Source organism: Perognathus longimembris, chromosome 11, assembly GCF_023159225.1.
Source record: "Perognathus longimembris pacificus isolate PPM17 chromosome 11, ASM2315922v1, whole genome shotgun sequence".
Taxonomy (NCBI): Eukaryota; Metazoa; Chordata; class Mammalia; order Rodentia; family Heteromyidae; genus Perognathus; species Perognathus longimembris.
The window spans coordinates 59784580-59800744 of record NC_063171.1 but is presented as its reverse complement, the minus strand read 5'-3'; the positions used below and the strand labels follow the sequence as shown (position 1 = coordinate 59800744).

At 45.8% G+C, this 16165-nt stretch overlaps 1 protein-coding gene and 1 non-coding gene across 2 annotated transcripts; both read right to left on the bottom strand.

Annotated features, from left to right (window-relative positions):
- Positions 1-337: 337 nt before the first annotated feature.
- On the bottom strand, positions 338-4678 carry LOC125360225 (alpha-1,3-mannosyl-glycoprotein 4-beta-N-acetylglucosaminyltransferase-like protein MGAT4E). Its single transcript, XM_048358249.1, has 4 exons — positions 4638-4678; positions 4407-4527; positions 2851-3031; positions 338-1464 (listed from the first exon to the last, which is right to left on the bottom strand). The coding sequence occupies exons 1-4, from the start codon at positions 4676-4678 to the stop codon at positions 338-340; spliced, it is 1470 nt and encodes a 489-aa protein (XP_048214206.1).
- A 4973-nt stretch (positions 4679-9651) lies between these two features.
- Positions 9652-9758, bottom strand: LOC125360320. Its single transcript, XR_007212710.1, has one exon. It is a non-coding gene; the product is annotated as a U6 spliceosomal RNA (small nuclear RNA).
- Positions 9759-16165: the final 6407 nt, after the last annotated feature.

Sequence of the window (16165 nt, the reverse complement as noted above, 5' to 3'; positions counted from 1 at the left end):
GAATTTAGGGCCTCTGACTTTCCTCAGTTTTTCTGCTCTACATTAATGGGAGATAAGAATGTCTGGAATTTGTCTGAAAGCTGGTTCCGAACTACGATCCTCAGATCTCACCCTCCTGTATAGCTAGGATTACAGGCATGAGCCACTGGCACAGGGCCCTAGTATAATTTTTATAGCATTTCCTTCAGTCTTCAAGAGTCCCACTTTGGAGAATCGATTATAGGATCACTATACTCATGAAGAGAAGCTCTCAACCAATGTCTGGATTTATTTTTCAACCCTGTAGATCCCATTTGCAAATCCAATCCTTCCAGAAACACCATTCAGCCCTCTAGCCCTATTGATCTTCTGTCCAGACTTTGATCTGCCTGATCAGGAGCAAAGATTCCTGAGATGCTAAGACCAGAAGTTGTATGCAGCTCAGTTCCTCCACAGAGTCTTCTTCATAAAATACCCTCTGGTCCAAGTTTCCTCCCACCAGTGGCCCGAGCAGGGTATAATGGCTGCAGTGCCTGGGGTCCTCCATGAGGCCGGAGCCCAGTAGAACGTGCGCCTTCTGTAAGTGGTACGTCCCGTTTTCCTCAGAGCCTGTCAGCACGGCTACCCGAATGATCTTGTGGGGTTTATCCAGAATCACTGTCAAGAAGTTTCCTTCTTCAACTTCCATGACCCTGAGGTGCTCCTCGTTCAGAATATAAGCGTAATAATAATAATACGGCATGTGATAATCTATTGGGACCATGTTGGAGAACACAACTGCAGCAGGATTGTCTGGATTCCTGGAGACCACCTCCCGCTCGGCAGGAAAGCACACACTCTCAGACTCCGGATAACCAGCCAGGCTGTGGAAGATGGACGAGCTGAAGTGAATTGGAACATGTTGGTTCAAGAGAAGCCGGAATTCAGAAAGAAGCAGGTGGGTGGGCGTGTCCTTGGGGAAGAGGAAGAAGAAAGAGATGAGGCGGGACAAGTCCCTAGTGTGGAAGACTCTCCCAGAGATGCTCAGCCTGGAGAACTCCAGGATCACCCAAGGCAGATCTTCCCAGGCTGCTAGTGTCCTGTAGATGGTAGACACGAACCTGGGGGTGCAATGAACATTATCTTCCAGCAACAGGAAGTAATCGGACAGGTTGCTTGCAAAGTTCATGAGGAGGGCAAAACCTGCTTTCTGTTGAGAGTACAGCTCTCCACACGGTGAGCCCTCACCCGCCGTCCTCACCAGGGGAACACGGAGAAGACCATGTACCACAAGCAGCTCCCGGGCCTCAATGAACCGTGCGAAGCGCTTTGAAATAGTGGCAACTGTTTGGCTGAGCCATTGAGGATCAGGATCTGACAGGAGGACCAGCACGAGAGGATGCACCAGTTCATATCTGGAGGAAGCTTGGAACAGGGACTTCAAGGTGTCCAAGAGGTGGTTGCCATGGGAACGCCGCACCGAGGCGATCCCCACCACCAGCAGCTCTGAGGTGGGAAAGGAGGAAGAACAAGGTAGGATGATGAAAAGGCTCTCTTCCCCCAAAGGCTGGTCCCGGGGACCAGTTCACATCGCTTTTTCCTGGGAGAATGTGGTTTCATTTGGTCAGCACTTTAAAAAGCTGATGAAGGGTGCTACACTGGCAAGACTGGGAAGTGGAGCTGTGGTTCAAGTGGGAGAGTGCCAACTTAGAGCAAAGGGACAATGTCCAGGTCTTGTGGTCAGAAAACCAATCAACCAACCAAGCAACCAACTAAATGTCCAACAAGGCTTTCTCTTATCTGGCGAACACCACTTTGTAGTAAAGGCAAAACTTTCTGGCTCGGCAAATTAGCCTCATCTTGACTTTCAGAGTTATCTCAGCAAGCACAGATCACATTGACCTGGATTAGAAGGGTCTATCAGGCCAGTGCACCTTCCTCTTTCGCCTTTGCCCCATTCTTTTTGCTCTCCCCTCCCCTGGGCTCCTCTCCTATCTTGTCTTCCCCTCTCAAAAGGCCTGTCATGATGGCTCAGTCACTTGGCCAGTGATGGGAGGAAAACGCAATCTGTACCCAATTCTGATCCTTGCTCAGAGCACCTTCCTTTGTTACTAACTTACTCCCAAACTCTGTTTTTGATCTCCTATTGTTTTGTCAGTCATGGGGCTTGAACCTAGGACCTGGGCACCATCCCTGAGCTCTTTTGCTCAAGGCTAGCACTCTACCACTTTGAGCCACAGCTCTACTTCTGGTTTTCTGGTGGTTAATTGGAGATTCATCTCATGGACTTTCCTGCCCTGGCTTGCTTTGAACCACATGCCTCAGATCTCAGTCTCCTGAGCAGGTAGGATTACAGGCATGAGGTACCACCAGCACCCGGCTTTCCTTCTTTCCTTTTTTTTTTTTTTTATTTCGCTAGTCCTGGAGCTTGAACTCAGGGCCTGAATACTGTCCCTGAGCTTCTTTTGCTCAAGGCTAGCACTCTACTACTTGAGCCACAGCTGAATCACTTCCCGCGTTTTCTGTTTATGTAGTACTAAGAAATCGAACCCAGGGCTTCATGCATGCTAGGCAAGCATTCTACCACTAAGCCACATTCTCAGCTGTCCCTTAACGTGGTTTTTTTTTTTTTTTTTGTTGTTGTTGTTGTTTAGCTAGGGCTTTACCACTGGAGCCATAGCTCCACTTCTGGCTTTTGGGTGGTTAATTGGATATAAAATTTTCACGGACATTCCTCCCTGAGGTGGCTTTTAACCATGGTCCTCAGATCTCAGCCTCCTGAGTAGCTAGGATTATAGGTGTGAGCCACCAGTGCCGGGCTTTCCTTTCCTTTTCTTATTGAAATACCTCCCTTGGCCTTTGCCACTAGAAGGTTCCCTCCCACATACTCACTCTTCCTCCAGGGAGGGGCTCCAGCCAGGAGGGTGTAGTTAGAGTGTTCGAAAAGGGGGAAGGTTTTCTGCATCTCCTTGAAGGCATCCAGATGGTTCTTGATTTCAGAGCTCATTTGTTCCTGAGTTATCTGCCAAATTTTCTCCTTTTCCTTTTGAGGACGAGATAGATACATGTCACACTGAAGGGAGGCCTAGGTCCTCTGGAGACAATTGAGGGGCACATCCCCCTCAGGGTAATCCCCAGGACCCAGCCACTGGGGAGGCTGTCTGCCCTTAGCTATCTGCTTTCTCCACCTCATCCTGAGAGCTGTCTGGTAGAGGCCACAAGCCATGGGCCTGAGACAGGGCATTGTGCTTGTCATGTGTAGAGTGACAGGAAAGGCCCAAAGCTTACACACAGTGAGGAGTTACTTGATCTGCCATAGTGCACATGTCTGTCCCTTCCTTCCTTCCTTCCTTCCTTCCTTCCTTCCTTCCTTCCTTCTTTCCTTCCTTCCTTCCTTCCTTCTTTCCTTCCTCCCTTCCTCCCTCCCCCCTTTCCCTTCCTTCTTTTCTGTTTTTGCCAGTCCTGGGGCTTGAACTCAGGGCCTGGGCTCTGTCACTGAGCCTCTCTGTACTCAAGGTTAAAGCTCTACCGCTTGAAGCCACAGTGCCACTTCCAGCTTTGTCTGTTTTTGCAGTACTGAGGAATGGAACCCAGGGCTTCGTGCATGTGAGGCAAGCACTCTACCACTAAGTCACCTTCCCAGCCCCACATGTCATGACTTGACCATCATCATGTGACTCAGGCTGGGCCTGTGCTGGGTCTGGGAGAAATGCTAGAAGCAGGGCATAATCCTGCCCTTAGGATGAGTGAGTGTGAAATCAGTTCTCTTGCTCGTTGTAATCCCACACACTTCCGTACGACCTTTCCCTGTACCAACCTGTTCTCACACAATGTGTATCCCCAAAGCCTCGGCCTGTCTTTGTGGGCGTTTTCAAGGAGGTTTCTTCTAGTCCCTCAGGTGAGGAAGGGGAAGTGTATTGCCTGCCCCCATGACCCCTGGTGAAAGAGGAGGCAGCAGCCAGGAGGCTCATGTGCTGTCCTGCCAGTTAGCCTGGCCTCCTGGAGAGGACCACCGGAGCCATAGCTTTGCCCTTGGTTACTGTGCCCACTCCTCAGGTCCTATAATCGCAAGGCTGGGTCAGTTTCTCTATTCTCAAGTATTCAGTATCTGAACTGGAACCCTGCAGACAAGCCCAGCATGCTTCCCACGATTGCTCTCTTTTGAGGCAGGTCTGGGGTTTAGGTCAGAGCTTCTTGCTCTCGTTCGGCTTTTTTCTGTTCAAGAGTAGCGCTCTACCACTCGAGCCACAGCTCCACTTCTAGCTTTGTTGGTGGTTAATTGGAGATAAGGGTCTCACAGCCTTTCCTGCCCATTCTGGCTTTGAACAGAGATCTTCAAATCTCACTTTCTGAGTAGTTAGAATGATAAGCATGAGCCACGGGGTTGGCTAAGAAGGCTGTTATCTAAGTGCTGGCTAGTGATCTAAATGCCTACTGAAGCTACTCACCGGTACATTGTGCTCCGCAGTCTCATTAACCTTTTGCAGGAAGACTCCGAGGGCAACTAAGGATGCGGTAACTAGGATGCTTTGCCACCAAAACTGGTGCAGGGTGCTCAGGCTGCAGCAGCTGTGCAAAGACATACGAGTCTTGAATCCTGAGCAGATTCAGAGAGCCTGGGCAGGGTCGTTCACCTACCCTGAAACCAGCTGCACACCTCCAACTAGTGGTAAGCTTACCTTTTCCTCTCTGATCTTCTCTTCTCACTATGAGGAGCCATCTATGGAAATAAAAAGGTCGACGACTTCAATTTTCAGTTTCTCCCTTCTTTACCACCTGTCTGCATTTTTCAGGCAAAATTAGAGGAGCTTTCCTTCGTATATTTGCTCTTAGAGACCCAATGTGTAAGGGGAGGATGTGTAGCCAAGAAGAAGAAATTGAATGTTTGATGTTCATAATACTCCCCAACCTTCATGCTCAGCTAATCTCTCTGTAGGTTCTGTTGATTGATAAATTAGGCCTTAGGCTAGGTGTGTGGCTTCACACCTGTAATCTTATCTGGGAGTCAGAGATCTGGAGGATTGAGGTTTGAAGCCAGCCTGTAAGACACTATCAAGACCTCATCTCAACAAATAAGCTGTTAGGGAGGATACATATGGTTGAAAGAGTGTTCGTAACTATGAAAACAGACCAGAGAGACCCATTGAAGTTATTTTGGGAAGGGGCAGAGTGGGAGACAGAGAGGGTGAGACAGGAGCACTTAGTGAACATGTGTGGGAAGGCAATAATGAGCTCTCCCACCCTGCCTAACTATTTTATAATGTAAGCTAATAAAATAAACTAAACAGAGCTGTAATCTCAGCTATGCAGGGGACATAGGTAGGATGATTGCAGTACCAGGCTGGCCTAGGTAAAAAGCAAGACTCTATCTGAAAAAACAAAACCAAAACACCTCCCTAAAACTAAAAGGGCTAGAGGAGGCATGGCTTAACAAGGATCTGAGTCCAAACTCCAGTCACGCCTAAAAATTAAAAACAAAATAACCACTAGAAATAAATAAATAATTTTAAAGAATAAATTGGATCTTGTCTTTCAGTTCCACACTCACTTTTACGTGGTTCCTCTCCAGGATTATGGCATCTGGCAGACCTAGAAGATCTGGATAGAAGCAGCAAGGGAAAAGCCCATCAGTGCCTCTCCGTCATGCCAGCCTAGTAAGGATGGAAATCGTAGGGTGACTAGCCCTTTCTGATCATGTCCATGTTTGGCTGTATCCACTAAAGTCTTTGAGGGCTTGAGGGTTTTCAGAGCAGGATTTTGTCCAACACCAAGGGGAAAAGCTTTATTATTGAGAGGCAGGGTCCTGGGTGTGTGTGGGGGGCGGAGGGGGGGGTGGCTCCTCTGAAGCAGCTGAGTGTAGTTACCCCTCCCAGGAGACTCTACTCCACCTGGCAACCATTGTTTCCCCTGAATGGGGGCTGCTGCCTACTTGGGTCTCATCCAAGCACCTGCTTGGGGTGGGGTGGGGTTTGAAAACCAGCTTTCCAGTCTTTGTTGAAATTCAGGCATTACCTGTCAGTTGAAAGCAGATCAACCTTGGGGGTGCTGTTCCCCAGGCAGTTGTCACTCTGAGTGGCCTGGTGTGTCTTCTCAAAGTCACCGTAGAGCAGTCCTCACATATCTAGATTTTTTTTGGGGGGGGGGGCAGGTCCTGTGGCTTGAACTCAGGACCTAGGCTTGGTCTCTGAGCCTCTTTGTGCTCAAGGCTAGTTCTCTACCACTTGGGTCACAGCAGCACCACTTTGGGCTTTTTTTGGGGGGTGGCATGGGGCTTAAACTCTGGGCATGGGCGCTGTCTTTGAGCTCTTTAGCTCAAGGCTAGCGCTCTACCACTTTAGCCACAGCGCCACTTCCAGTTTTCTGGTGGTTAATTGGAGATAAGCGTCTCACGGACTTTCCTTCCCAGGCTGGCTTTGAACCATGATCCTCAGATCTCAGTCTCCTCAGTAGCTAGGATTACAGGGGTGAGCCACTGGTAACCACTACACTTCTGGCTTTTTCTGAGTAGTTTATTGGAGATATAAGTCTAACGGACTTTTCTGCCTGGGCTGGTTTCGAACCATGATGCTCAGATCTCAGCCTCTTGCATAGCTAGGATGACAGGTGTGAGCTACTGGCTAGTTTACTCTTGGGCCTAAACGTGTGGTATCCTTTAGGGTTTTTCTTTTTCCCTCTTTACCTGTCCTATTTAATTTCTGAGCTTATATTTACAGTTTTTCCTCTTGTTAAATAATTTTACTTATTGTTATTGTTTTTCTGACAAGACCATCTATTTAAGAATGATATGAGCTGGGCACCCATGGCTCAAACTTCTAATCCCAATTACTCAGGAAGTTGAGATCTAGGGATCATGACTCAAAACCAGCTGAGGCAGGAATGTCTATGAAACTCTCATCTCCCATTAACCATCAAAAAAAGCCAGAAGTAGAGCTGTGGCTCAAGTGGTAGGGCATCAGCTTTGAATGAAAAATCTAAAGGACAGTGCATAGACCCTGAGTTCAAACCCCAGTACTGGCACATACATACATACAGACACACACAGACACAGACACACACAGATACAGACACACACACACACACACACACACACACACACACACACACAGGCAGGGATACCAAGATTTTATTGTTTTAAATTTATTTATTTAGCTTTTAAGTATCACTTAACATTAGAACATTAGAAATCTCTCAATTCCCTCTTAATTCCATCTTCTCCTTCTTCTGTCTTCTTCCTCCACCCCCCTTTTTTTGGGCTGGTCCTGGGCTTGAACTCAGTGCCTGGGCACTGTCCTTGAGCTTTTGTGCTCAAGGTTAGTGCTCTACCACTTGAGCCACAACTCTACTTCTGGCTTTTTGGTGTTAACTGGAGATCAGAGTCTTACAGACTTTCCTGCTAGTTTTGAACTGGGATCCTCATATATCAGCCTCCTGAGTAGTTAGGATGACTGGTGTGAGCTACTGCTACCTGGACCCTCCCCCTTTTTTCAAGGAAATTACTGGGATTTTAACTCAGGGCCTTGTGTTTGCCAAGTGGTAGATACTCTACCACTTGAGCCATGGACAAAGAATCAGCTAATACAGAGAAATTCCATTGACAAGTACTACTAAGAATTTGAGAACACGGAAAAGCATACAATTATGGCGGGGGTGGTGGTGGAAGGGGAGGGTTTGTCTCATATGGCCCAGACTGCTCTGAAACTTGCTCTGTAGCCCAGATTGGCTTGAACTCTCCATCCTCCAGCCTCAGCCTCTAAAGTGTTGGGATTACAGGCATGCATACACCACGGTGCTGAATTTCCAGAGCCTATTTTAACAGAATGCATTTTCTTGGTAGAACAGTGTAGGAGGAACAGCTGCTAGTGGCTTCTTGGATTTAACAAAGTGGCTTTCACCATTTATAGCTCAATGTCACTAGTCATCAGGGAATTGAAAGTTTAAAAAAAAGCCTACATTTAATTAAAAAAAATAAACCCACCACACACACACACACACACACACACACACACACACACACACACACGCCTACAGTGAGCACCACTTCATACCCACTAGGTTGGCTGTAAAAAGAAAGATGGGAAATAATAAGCTTTGGTGAAGATGTAGAGGAAACAGAACCTTCTACATGGCTGTTGGAAATGTAAAATGGTTCAGTCACTGGCAAACATCATGGCAGTTCTTAAAACGTTAAAGACAGAGTTACCACATGCAGGGGCTGGGAATATGGCCTAGTGGCAAGAGTGCTTGCCTCCTACACATGAAGCTCTGGGTTCAATTCCCCAGCACCACATATATGGAAAACAGCCAGAAGGGGCGCTGTGGATCAGGTGGCAGAGTGCTAGCCTTGAGCAAAAAGAAGCCAGGGATGGTGCCCAGGCCCTGAGTTCAAGGCCCAGGACTGGCCAAAAAAAAGAGTTACCACATGCAGCTGGGTGCCAGTGGCTAATGCATGTCATCCTAGCTACTCAGGAGACTGAAATATGAAGATGGTGGCTTGAAGCCAGTCCAGACAAACAAATCCAAAAGATTCTTATGCCCAATTAACCAGCAAAAAACAGGAAGTGAGCCAGACATTGGTGGTTCATGCCTGTAATCCAAGCTACTCAGGAGGCTGAGATCTGAGGGTACACTTTGAAGCCAGCCTGGATAGGAAAGTCTGTGCCTCTCATCTCCAAAAAAACTACTCAGAAAAGGCTGGAGGTGGCACTTTGGCTCAAGTGGTAGAGAGCTAGCCTTGAGCAGAAGCAGTTTAGGGATAGCACCCAGGCCCTGAGTTCAAATTCCAGGACCAAAACAAATCCTTGAAAGTGGAGGTGTGGCTCAAATGATTGACAGCCAACCTTGAGCAAAAAAGTACTGCTTGTTAAAATGAATATCAGGAAGTGGAAACATGTTTTGGGGAGTAGGCAAAGGAGAGCACAGAATGGAGGGAGGAAAAGTGAGCAAATGTAGTTTTACATTCATTACACATTATATACAAATGAGTTATGGGCTGAGAATGTGGCTTAGCAGTAGGGTGCTTGCCTAACATGCATGAAGCCCTGGGTTCGATTCCCCAGCACCACATAAACAAAAAAGGTGGGAAGTGGCGCTGTGGCTCAAGTGGTAAAGTGCTAGCCTTGAGCAAAAAGAAGCCAGGGACAGTGCTCAGGCCCTGAGTCCAAGCCTCAGGACTGGGCAAAAAAAGAGTTATGTAACTTAAAGGTAGGGAAAAGAGGAGGTGGGGGGGAATAGGAGCCAAAGAAGCCAAAGAAGACTAAGAAGCATTGTACTCAAAATCTGATTTATGGAATTGTAGCCACTTCTACAACTACTTAACAACAACAATAATAATAAAAAGGTCTATAAGTATAGAATACAAAAAATAAGAAGAGGATATGAGGCTCTGAGTTCAAGTTCCGGTGCGTGTGCACACAAACATGTACATACTTTACATACTTCAACAACTTCACTCCTGGTGTACAGCCATGACAAATGGAAACATGTTAACTCTACAATTTGTTTTTTTTGAATCATTACTTATTTATTGTCGAATTGATGTACAGAGGGGTTACAGTTTCATACGTAAGGCAGTGGGTACATTTCTTGTGCAATTTGTTACCTCCTCCCTCATTTCCCCCCTGCCCCCTCCCCCTTTCCCTCTCCCCCCATGAGTTGTTCAGTTGGTTTACACCAAATGGTTTTTGTAAGTATCGCAAAAATATGGAACGCTTCGTGAATTTGCGCGTCATCCTTGCACAGGGGCCATGCTAATCTTCTCTGTATTATTCCAATTTTAGTATCTGTGCAGCCGAAGCAAGCACTAACTCTACAATGTGGATGCTAATGTTCAAGAGTATTATTCAAAATAATCAATTGATAAGTATGTAAATAAAACAACACACCATACAATGAAATATTATTTAGTTATTAAAAAGGGATGAGGTTTTGATACATGCTACAACCTGGTTGGACCTTGAAAACATACTAAGTGAAAAAAACCAGACATAAGAAGCCACACATGTGATCCTGTATCAGAACTAGGTCTTTAGCACCATGCACCACCATACCTGACAAATAACCTCTACCTAACGAAAAGAAACAGTCAAGTTATAGCATTTCCTATAGTATTCATTAAAATATTTTTATTTTCTGAGAATATTTTCCTACATTCTAGAGTGTACCACACATTTTTTTACCCAATGGTTGAAAATAGGCTCCATTGGGGCTGGGGATATGGCCTAGTGGCAAGAGAGCTTGCCTTGTATACATGAGGCCCTGGGTTCGATTCCCCAGCACCACATATACAGAAAACGGCCAGAAGTGGCGCTGTGGCTCAAGTGGCAGAGTGCTAGCCTTGAGCAAAAAAGGAAGCCAGGGACAGTGCTCAGGCCCTGAGTCCAAGGCCCAGGACTGGCAAAAAAAAAAAAAAAGAAAAGAAAATAGGCTCCATGATCAGATTTGTTACTTCCCAAAGAAATCTGCATTCTAACTATAGTAGATTTTTCTCATGGAGGAAGATGTTGAACAGGAAAAGGGACACAACTGATAAAGGAAATGATGTCAGGGGCTGGATGTAGCTCTTCAAAGAAATATGAGCAGTATATAGATCTTAAGATCCTACCCAAATAAGCACATGGATGTGTGTGTGTATGTGTGTGTGTGTGTGTGTGTGTGTGTGTGTGTGGTGCAGGGACAGCACCTAGGCCCTGAGTTCAAGCCCAAGGACTGACAAAAAAAAGCACAAGGTCCTGAGTTCAAGCTTCAGTATTGGCACAAGAAGAAGGGAGGAAAGAGAAGGAGGAAAAGAAAGAGGAAGAGGAGCTTCAGTATTGGCACAAGAAGAGAAGGAAAGAGGAGGAGGAGGAAGTAGAGAAAGAGGAGGAAGAGACTTAGAACACCTAAGCTGCCTTGGCGTTCAGTGAACAAGTGAGTTTTGAAGCTGGAGTTTGGAGGAAAAGATTAGATAGTGAGGAGAAAACCCTGGGGGGCAAGCTGTTTTTATTAGTCATGGAAGTAGAAGGGAACCATGTCTGGTATTTGAGTGTCTTTAAAGCGCTTGGAAATTAGGGAAAGAAACCAAGAAGTCCGAAAATCATTTTTCATTTCTGTAATCTCTGTGCTCAGTTTCGCAGAGTCAAAGTTTAGTTTTATTAGGTCTTAGGCTCCTCCAGGTCCTGCAGTGAGGTTCTACTGCCTCCATGTGGTAGAGGCTGCTCACAATCTGCAGTAAAGGCCAGACCACTAATACTTTAGACCTTGAGGGGTCAGTGGTCTTCGTCACCACTACTCACCATCCCATCACTACCACTATCCCTTAAGCAAAAGTAGTCACATTGAGGGAGATATGGTCTTGGCTCTCGCTGGACTTTGGTCGGTCCACTCTAGTTCACCATAGGAAGATGCAGCTAAGAAAGATGCTGATGAGAGCATAAGTGGCTGAATTAGAACAACCTTAGTCAGCCACAACGGAACCCCGTGGCGAAGATGCATGCTGACTTGGCCAAGAAAGAATCTCCAAGTGCAAAGACCAGCTCAGCTCCGACAAGATTCTGCAAATCACCATGAGGAAAAACTTCTTGCAGGAAGGTCCTAAGACTCTGGCAGGCTCTAAGACAATCCTCAGGAAAATCCAGAGGAGAATCTATTAGTGGCTTCTGACTCACTGGATCTTCTGATATTGATAGATTATTCCAATAGCACAGACCCCAGTCCTGAAGTCATTTTTGGAGATGATTGATCAGATTTATTTATTGATGGAACTATTAAGGTTTGAACTTAAAGCTGCATGCTTGCTAAGCAAGCACTCTATCACTTGAGACATGCTGATAACCAGATCTATCAGCTTTACTGAACTAATGATCAGTTGTGGAAAGAAGTAATATGTAGCCATAGATAAAACATAAACAGAGCTGTCCATGTTCCATGTATTTACAAAAACAGGTAGTGGTCAGGTTTGACCTGAAGGCAATGATTTTGCTGATGCTTGATTTAAACCTGCGGTTTCAATACAAAGGCTGAATACTTGGGTAATGCTTTATTTTTTAAATGCAGGAACATTTAATGGTGTAGTTGTGGGGCCAAGTCACTGCACTTTATATAAAATGTCACAGGGAGATGGTTGTGCAGCATTGATTCAGATGACCATGCTCTTTATTGTTAGCAGAACTGCCGTTGAGTGCTTGTTATGTACCAGGTGTGGGGCTCAGAGCTTTCCATATAGTTTTTCATTTAGTCTTCATAGTCCTATGAACTGGGCATCATTAATATGCCCATCATATGGATTAAAAAACTCATTTTTTTTTTTTTTTTTGCCCAGTCCTGGAGCTTGGACTCAGGGCCTGAGCAATGTCCCTGGCTTCTTCCCGCTCAAGGCTAGCACTCTGCCACCTGAGCCACAGCGCCCCTTCTGGCCGTTTTCCATATATGTGGTGCTGGGGAATTGAACCCAGGGCACTCTTGCCACTAGGCCATATCCCCAGCCAAGAAACTCAACTTTTCTGTTTGCTGGTGGCTCATGCCTGTAATCCTAGCTACTCAGGCGGCTGAGATCTGAGGACCGAGGTTCAAAGCCAGCCCAGGCAGGCAACTCTGTGAGACTCTTATATCCAATTAACTAACCACCAGAAAAGCGGAGGTGGTGCTGTGGCTCAAGTGGTAGAGTGCTAGCCTTAAGCTGAGGAGCTCAGGGGCAGTGCCCAGGTCCAGAGTTCAAGCCCCACAACCAACAAAACTATAAAAACAAAGAAGGTCAATTTTGGAGAGATTACATGATTTTTCTCAAGATTGGGTAGCTATTTACAGGGCTTTTCAGCCATGATTCATACTAGACTTCTGCTAGACTAATGCTGGAGCTTTCTATCACAAGGCTGTTCTTTGTGTTTTATTTTTGTTTTTTTTTGGCCAGTCCTGGGGCTTGGACTCAGAGCCTGAGCACTGTCCCTGGCTTCCTTTTTGCTCAAGGCTAGCACTCTGCCACTTGAGCCACAGCGCCACATCTGGCCGTTTTCTGTATATGTGGTGCTGGGGAATCGAACCCAGGGCCTCATGTATACGAGGCAAGCTCTCTTGCCCTAGGCCATATCCCCAGCCACTGTTCTTTGTGTTTTAATATCATTAACTGAAGAATGCTCAGCATCCACTTGAACTTAACCAGACAGACTGTTGTAAGACTTGAAAAGTTAGTCACAGCCGGTGCAGGTGGTTCATGCCTATAATCCTAGCTACTTAGGAGCTGAGATCTGAGGATCATGGTTCAAAGTCATCCCAGGTAGGAAAGCCTGTGAATTTTGTTTTGCTTGTTTTTTTTTTTTTGCTAGTCCTGGGGCTTGAACTCAGGGCCTGAGCACTGTCCCTGGCTTCTTTTTGCTCAAGGCTAGCTCTACCACTTGAGCCACAGCACCACTTCCGACTTTTTCTATATATGTGGTGCTGAGGAATCGAACCCAGGGCTTCGTGTACACAAGGTGAGCACTTTACCACTAGGTCATATTCCCAGCCCCAAGCCTGTGAATTTTTATCACCAATAAACTACTCAGAATAATCAGGAAGTGGTGCTGTGGCTCACCTTGAACACACAAAGGCCAGGGACAGCTTCCAGTTCAAGCTCTGGGACTAGCCAAAAAGAAAAAAAAATCATAAGCTCTTCTCCCCAGATAAAATTAATATACTTTTTGTAGGGCCACCGACATCTTATTCCGCATCAAATTCTTCTCATATGCGGTCAACAGATTTGTCATATCATAGAAATTCATTGTGTAAGCACTTTTATTTATTTCTGCCTTAGACATTTCTCCCATTGTAGCCACTGTCTGCATGCTGCTTGGAGATATGAATCCCTTTTTAGGTTATTAATGTTAATCAAAGGCAAAGGCTTAGTTTCTTCATTTTTGAGATAATACAGTAGTTTTAGATATGGGCTTTGAAGACTGAATACTTGTTATAGGCAAGAAAACTTAGGCCAGGAGTAGTTAACTTCTCTAACACATAGTAAGTGGCAGAGGCAGGTTTTGAACCCAAGAAAGTCTGATTTTGCCTTCAATCTACTGGTATTCAGATACTGCTTCATGTCACTCAGCTAAATTTTATTTTATTTTATTTATTTATTTTTTGGCCAGTCCTGGGCCTTGGACTCAGGGCCTGAGCACTGTCCCTGGCTTCCTTTTGCTCAAGGCTAGCACTCTGCCACTTGAGCCACAGTGCCACTTCTGGCCATTTTCTTTTTTTTTTTTTTGGCCAGTCCTGGGCCTTGAACTCAGGGCCTGAGCACTGTCCCTGGCTTCTTCTTGCTCAAGGCTAGCACTCTGCCACTTGAGCCACAGCGCCACTTCTGGCTGTTTTCTGTATATGTGGTGCTGGGGAATTGAACCCAGGGCCTCATGTATATGAGGCAAGCTCTCTTGCCACTAGGCCATATCCCCAGCCCCACTCAGCTAAATTTTAAAGTGTTCTCCAGTAGATTTTTTTTTTTTGCCAGTCCTGGGGCTTGAACTCAGGGCCTGAGCACTGTCCCTGGCTTCTTTTTGTTCAAGGCTAGTACTCTACCACTTGAGCCACAGTGTCACTTCTGGCCTTTTCTATATATGTGGTGCTGAGGAATAGAACCCAGGGCTTCATGTATACGAGGCAAGCACTTTACCACCAGGCCATATTCCTAGCCCTCCAGTAGATTTTAATGACATGCAGTTTTTCAAATTATTAGGATTGATTTTAGGATGCCTCCCATATAATAGTTCTGAGGCTTTGGAATTTCAAAGGTTATTAAAATTCAACTGAAGATTCTGGCAACCAATGCAGGTTGGCTAACTTGAAATTTATTTCAGTGCATTAAAATGATAATTTTTGGTAGTATAAGTACATTAAAAGGGCCTATGTCTCTTGCTTCTTTGATTCCCGTAAGTCCAATGTGCCACCTGAGTAGAAATATACATGCATGAAGACTTCATGAATTTTTTATTGACAGTGTGACGTGAGAAGGCTCAGTGCTTACCATCTGCATTTTGACCTTAACCACAAACTAAATTATGCATATGTAGAAAATTATGTGGCAGTATTTTTAGTTGAGTGTATAAAATTTGTTTCTTCTTATAACTATAGGCAAGTTAAACGAGAATATTTTACTATTATAATCAGTTACAATAAAGTTCAATTATATGAAGTTAAATTCATTCTAATTATAATTCCTAGTTGCTTCAAGCCTATTAGCATGACCTTTTGCCGGTAGTCTGTTACATAATGCTCCTAAGAAGGTCTCGGTGTGCTGTACTTTTTTCAGTGTACTGTACTAGCTCATTAGATCAACTTAGGTGGCACTGGTGTCTGGGTGTCTCCACAAGATTGGATGCCTGAGCTCCAAACAGTGTTTCTCAAGCCAGGGATTCTCCCCGTTCCATCTGTTTTTTTTTTTTTTGCCAGTCCTGGGGCTTGGACTCAGGGCCTGAGTACTGTCCCTGGCTTCTTTCTGCTCATGGCTAGCACTCTACCACTTGAGCCACAGCACTACTTCTGGCCTTTTTGTATATATGTGGTGCTGAGGAATCGAACCCAGTGCTTCATGTATAATGAGGCAAGTACTCTTGCCACTAGGCCATATTCCCAGCCCCTCTTTATTTACTTTTATTAAGTAGTTGCACAAAGGGGTTACAATTACTCAAGTCAGGTTAGGAGTACAATGCTTCTTGGTCAATGTCACCCTTTCCTTCGTTCTTCCCCAGGGATCCTACCATTTTGAGAGCTGGAAGTTACAAGGAAAAACAACTCAGGATTTCTCAGTACAAAAGATGGAATTCTCATCGATCCTCCTAGAATTTTGCTTGGGGAAATGACGGAATGAAAAACTTAAGGAATCCCTGCGACGAGTTTTTTTCACTCACATCGGAAGAGCGGGCGCTCCGTCCACAGGGCCAGGGCGGGAGCCGCAGGGCCCAGAGGATCCGGGGGACCAGGACGTACACGCTCCGTTCTAACTACGCGGGTGTGGGGATCCGGCCTGACACGCCGAACGTGTTCATTTTACGAGGCTCAACCTGTCTTTGTTTCTATGGGGTGTTTTGGTGTAATAACCCGGAAATGGAGATGCGTCCCGACCCACGACCAGCCAGCAGAAGAACCGGGGTGATCCCACTGAACCTGCGGGCGTCGGGTGATGACGTATCTCTGCGGCCGGCGCTGATTGGTTGCTGACGAGGGGCGTCGGCTGCCCAATGGGGCAGGAGCACCAGCTAGTCCTAAG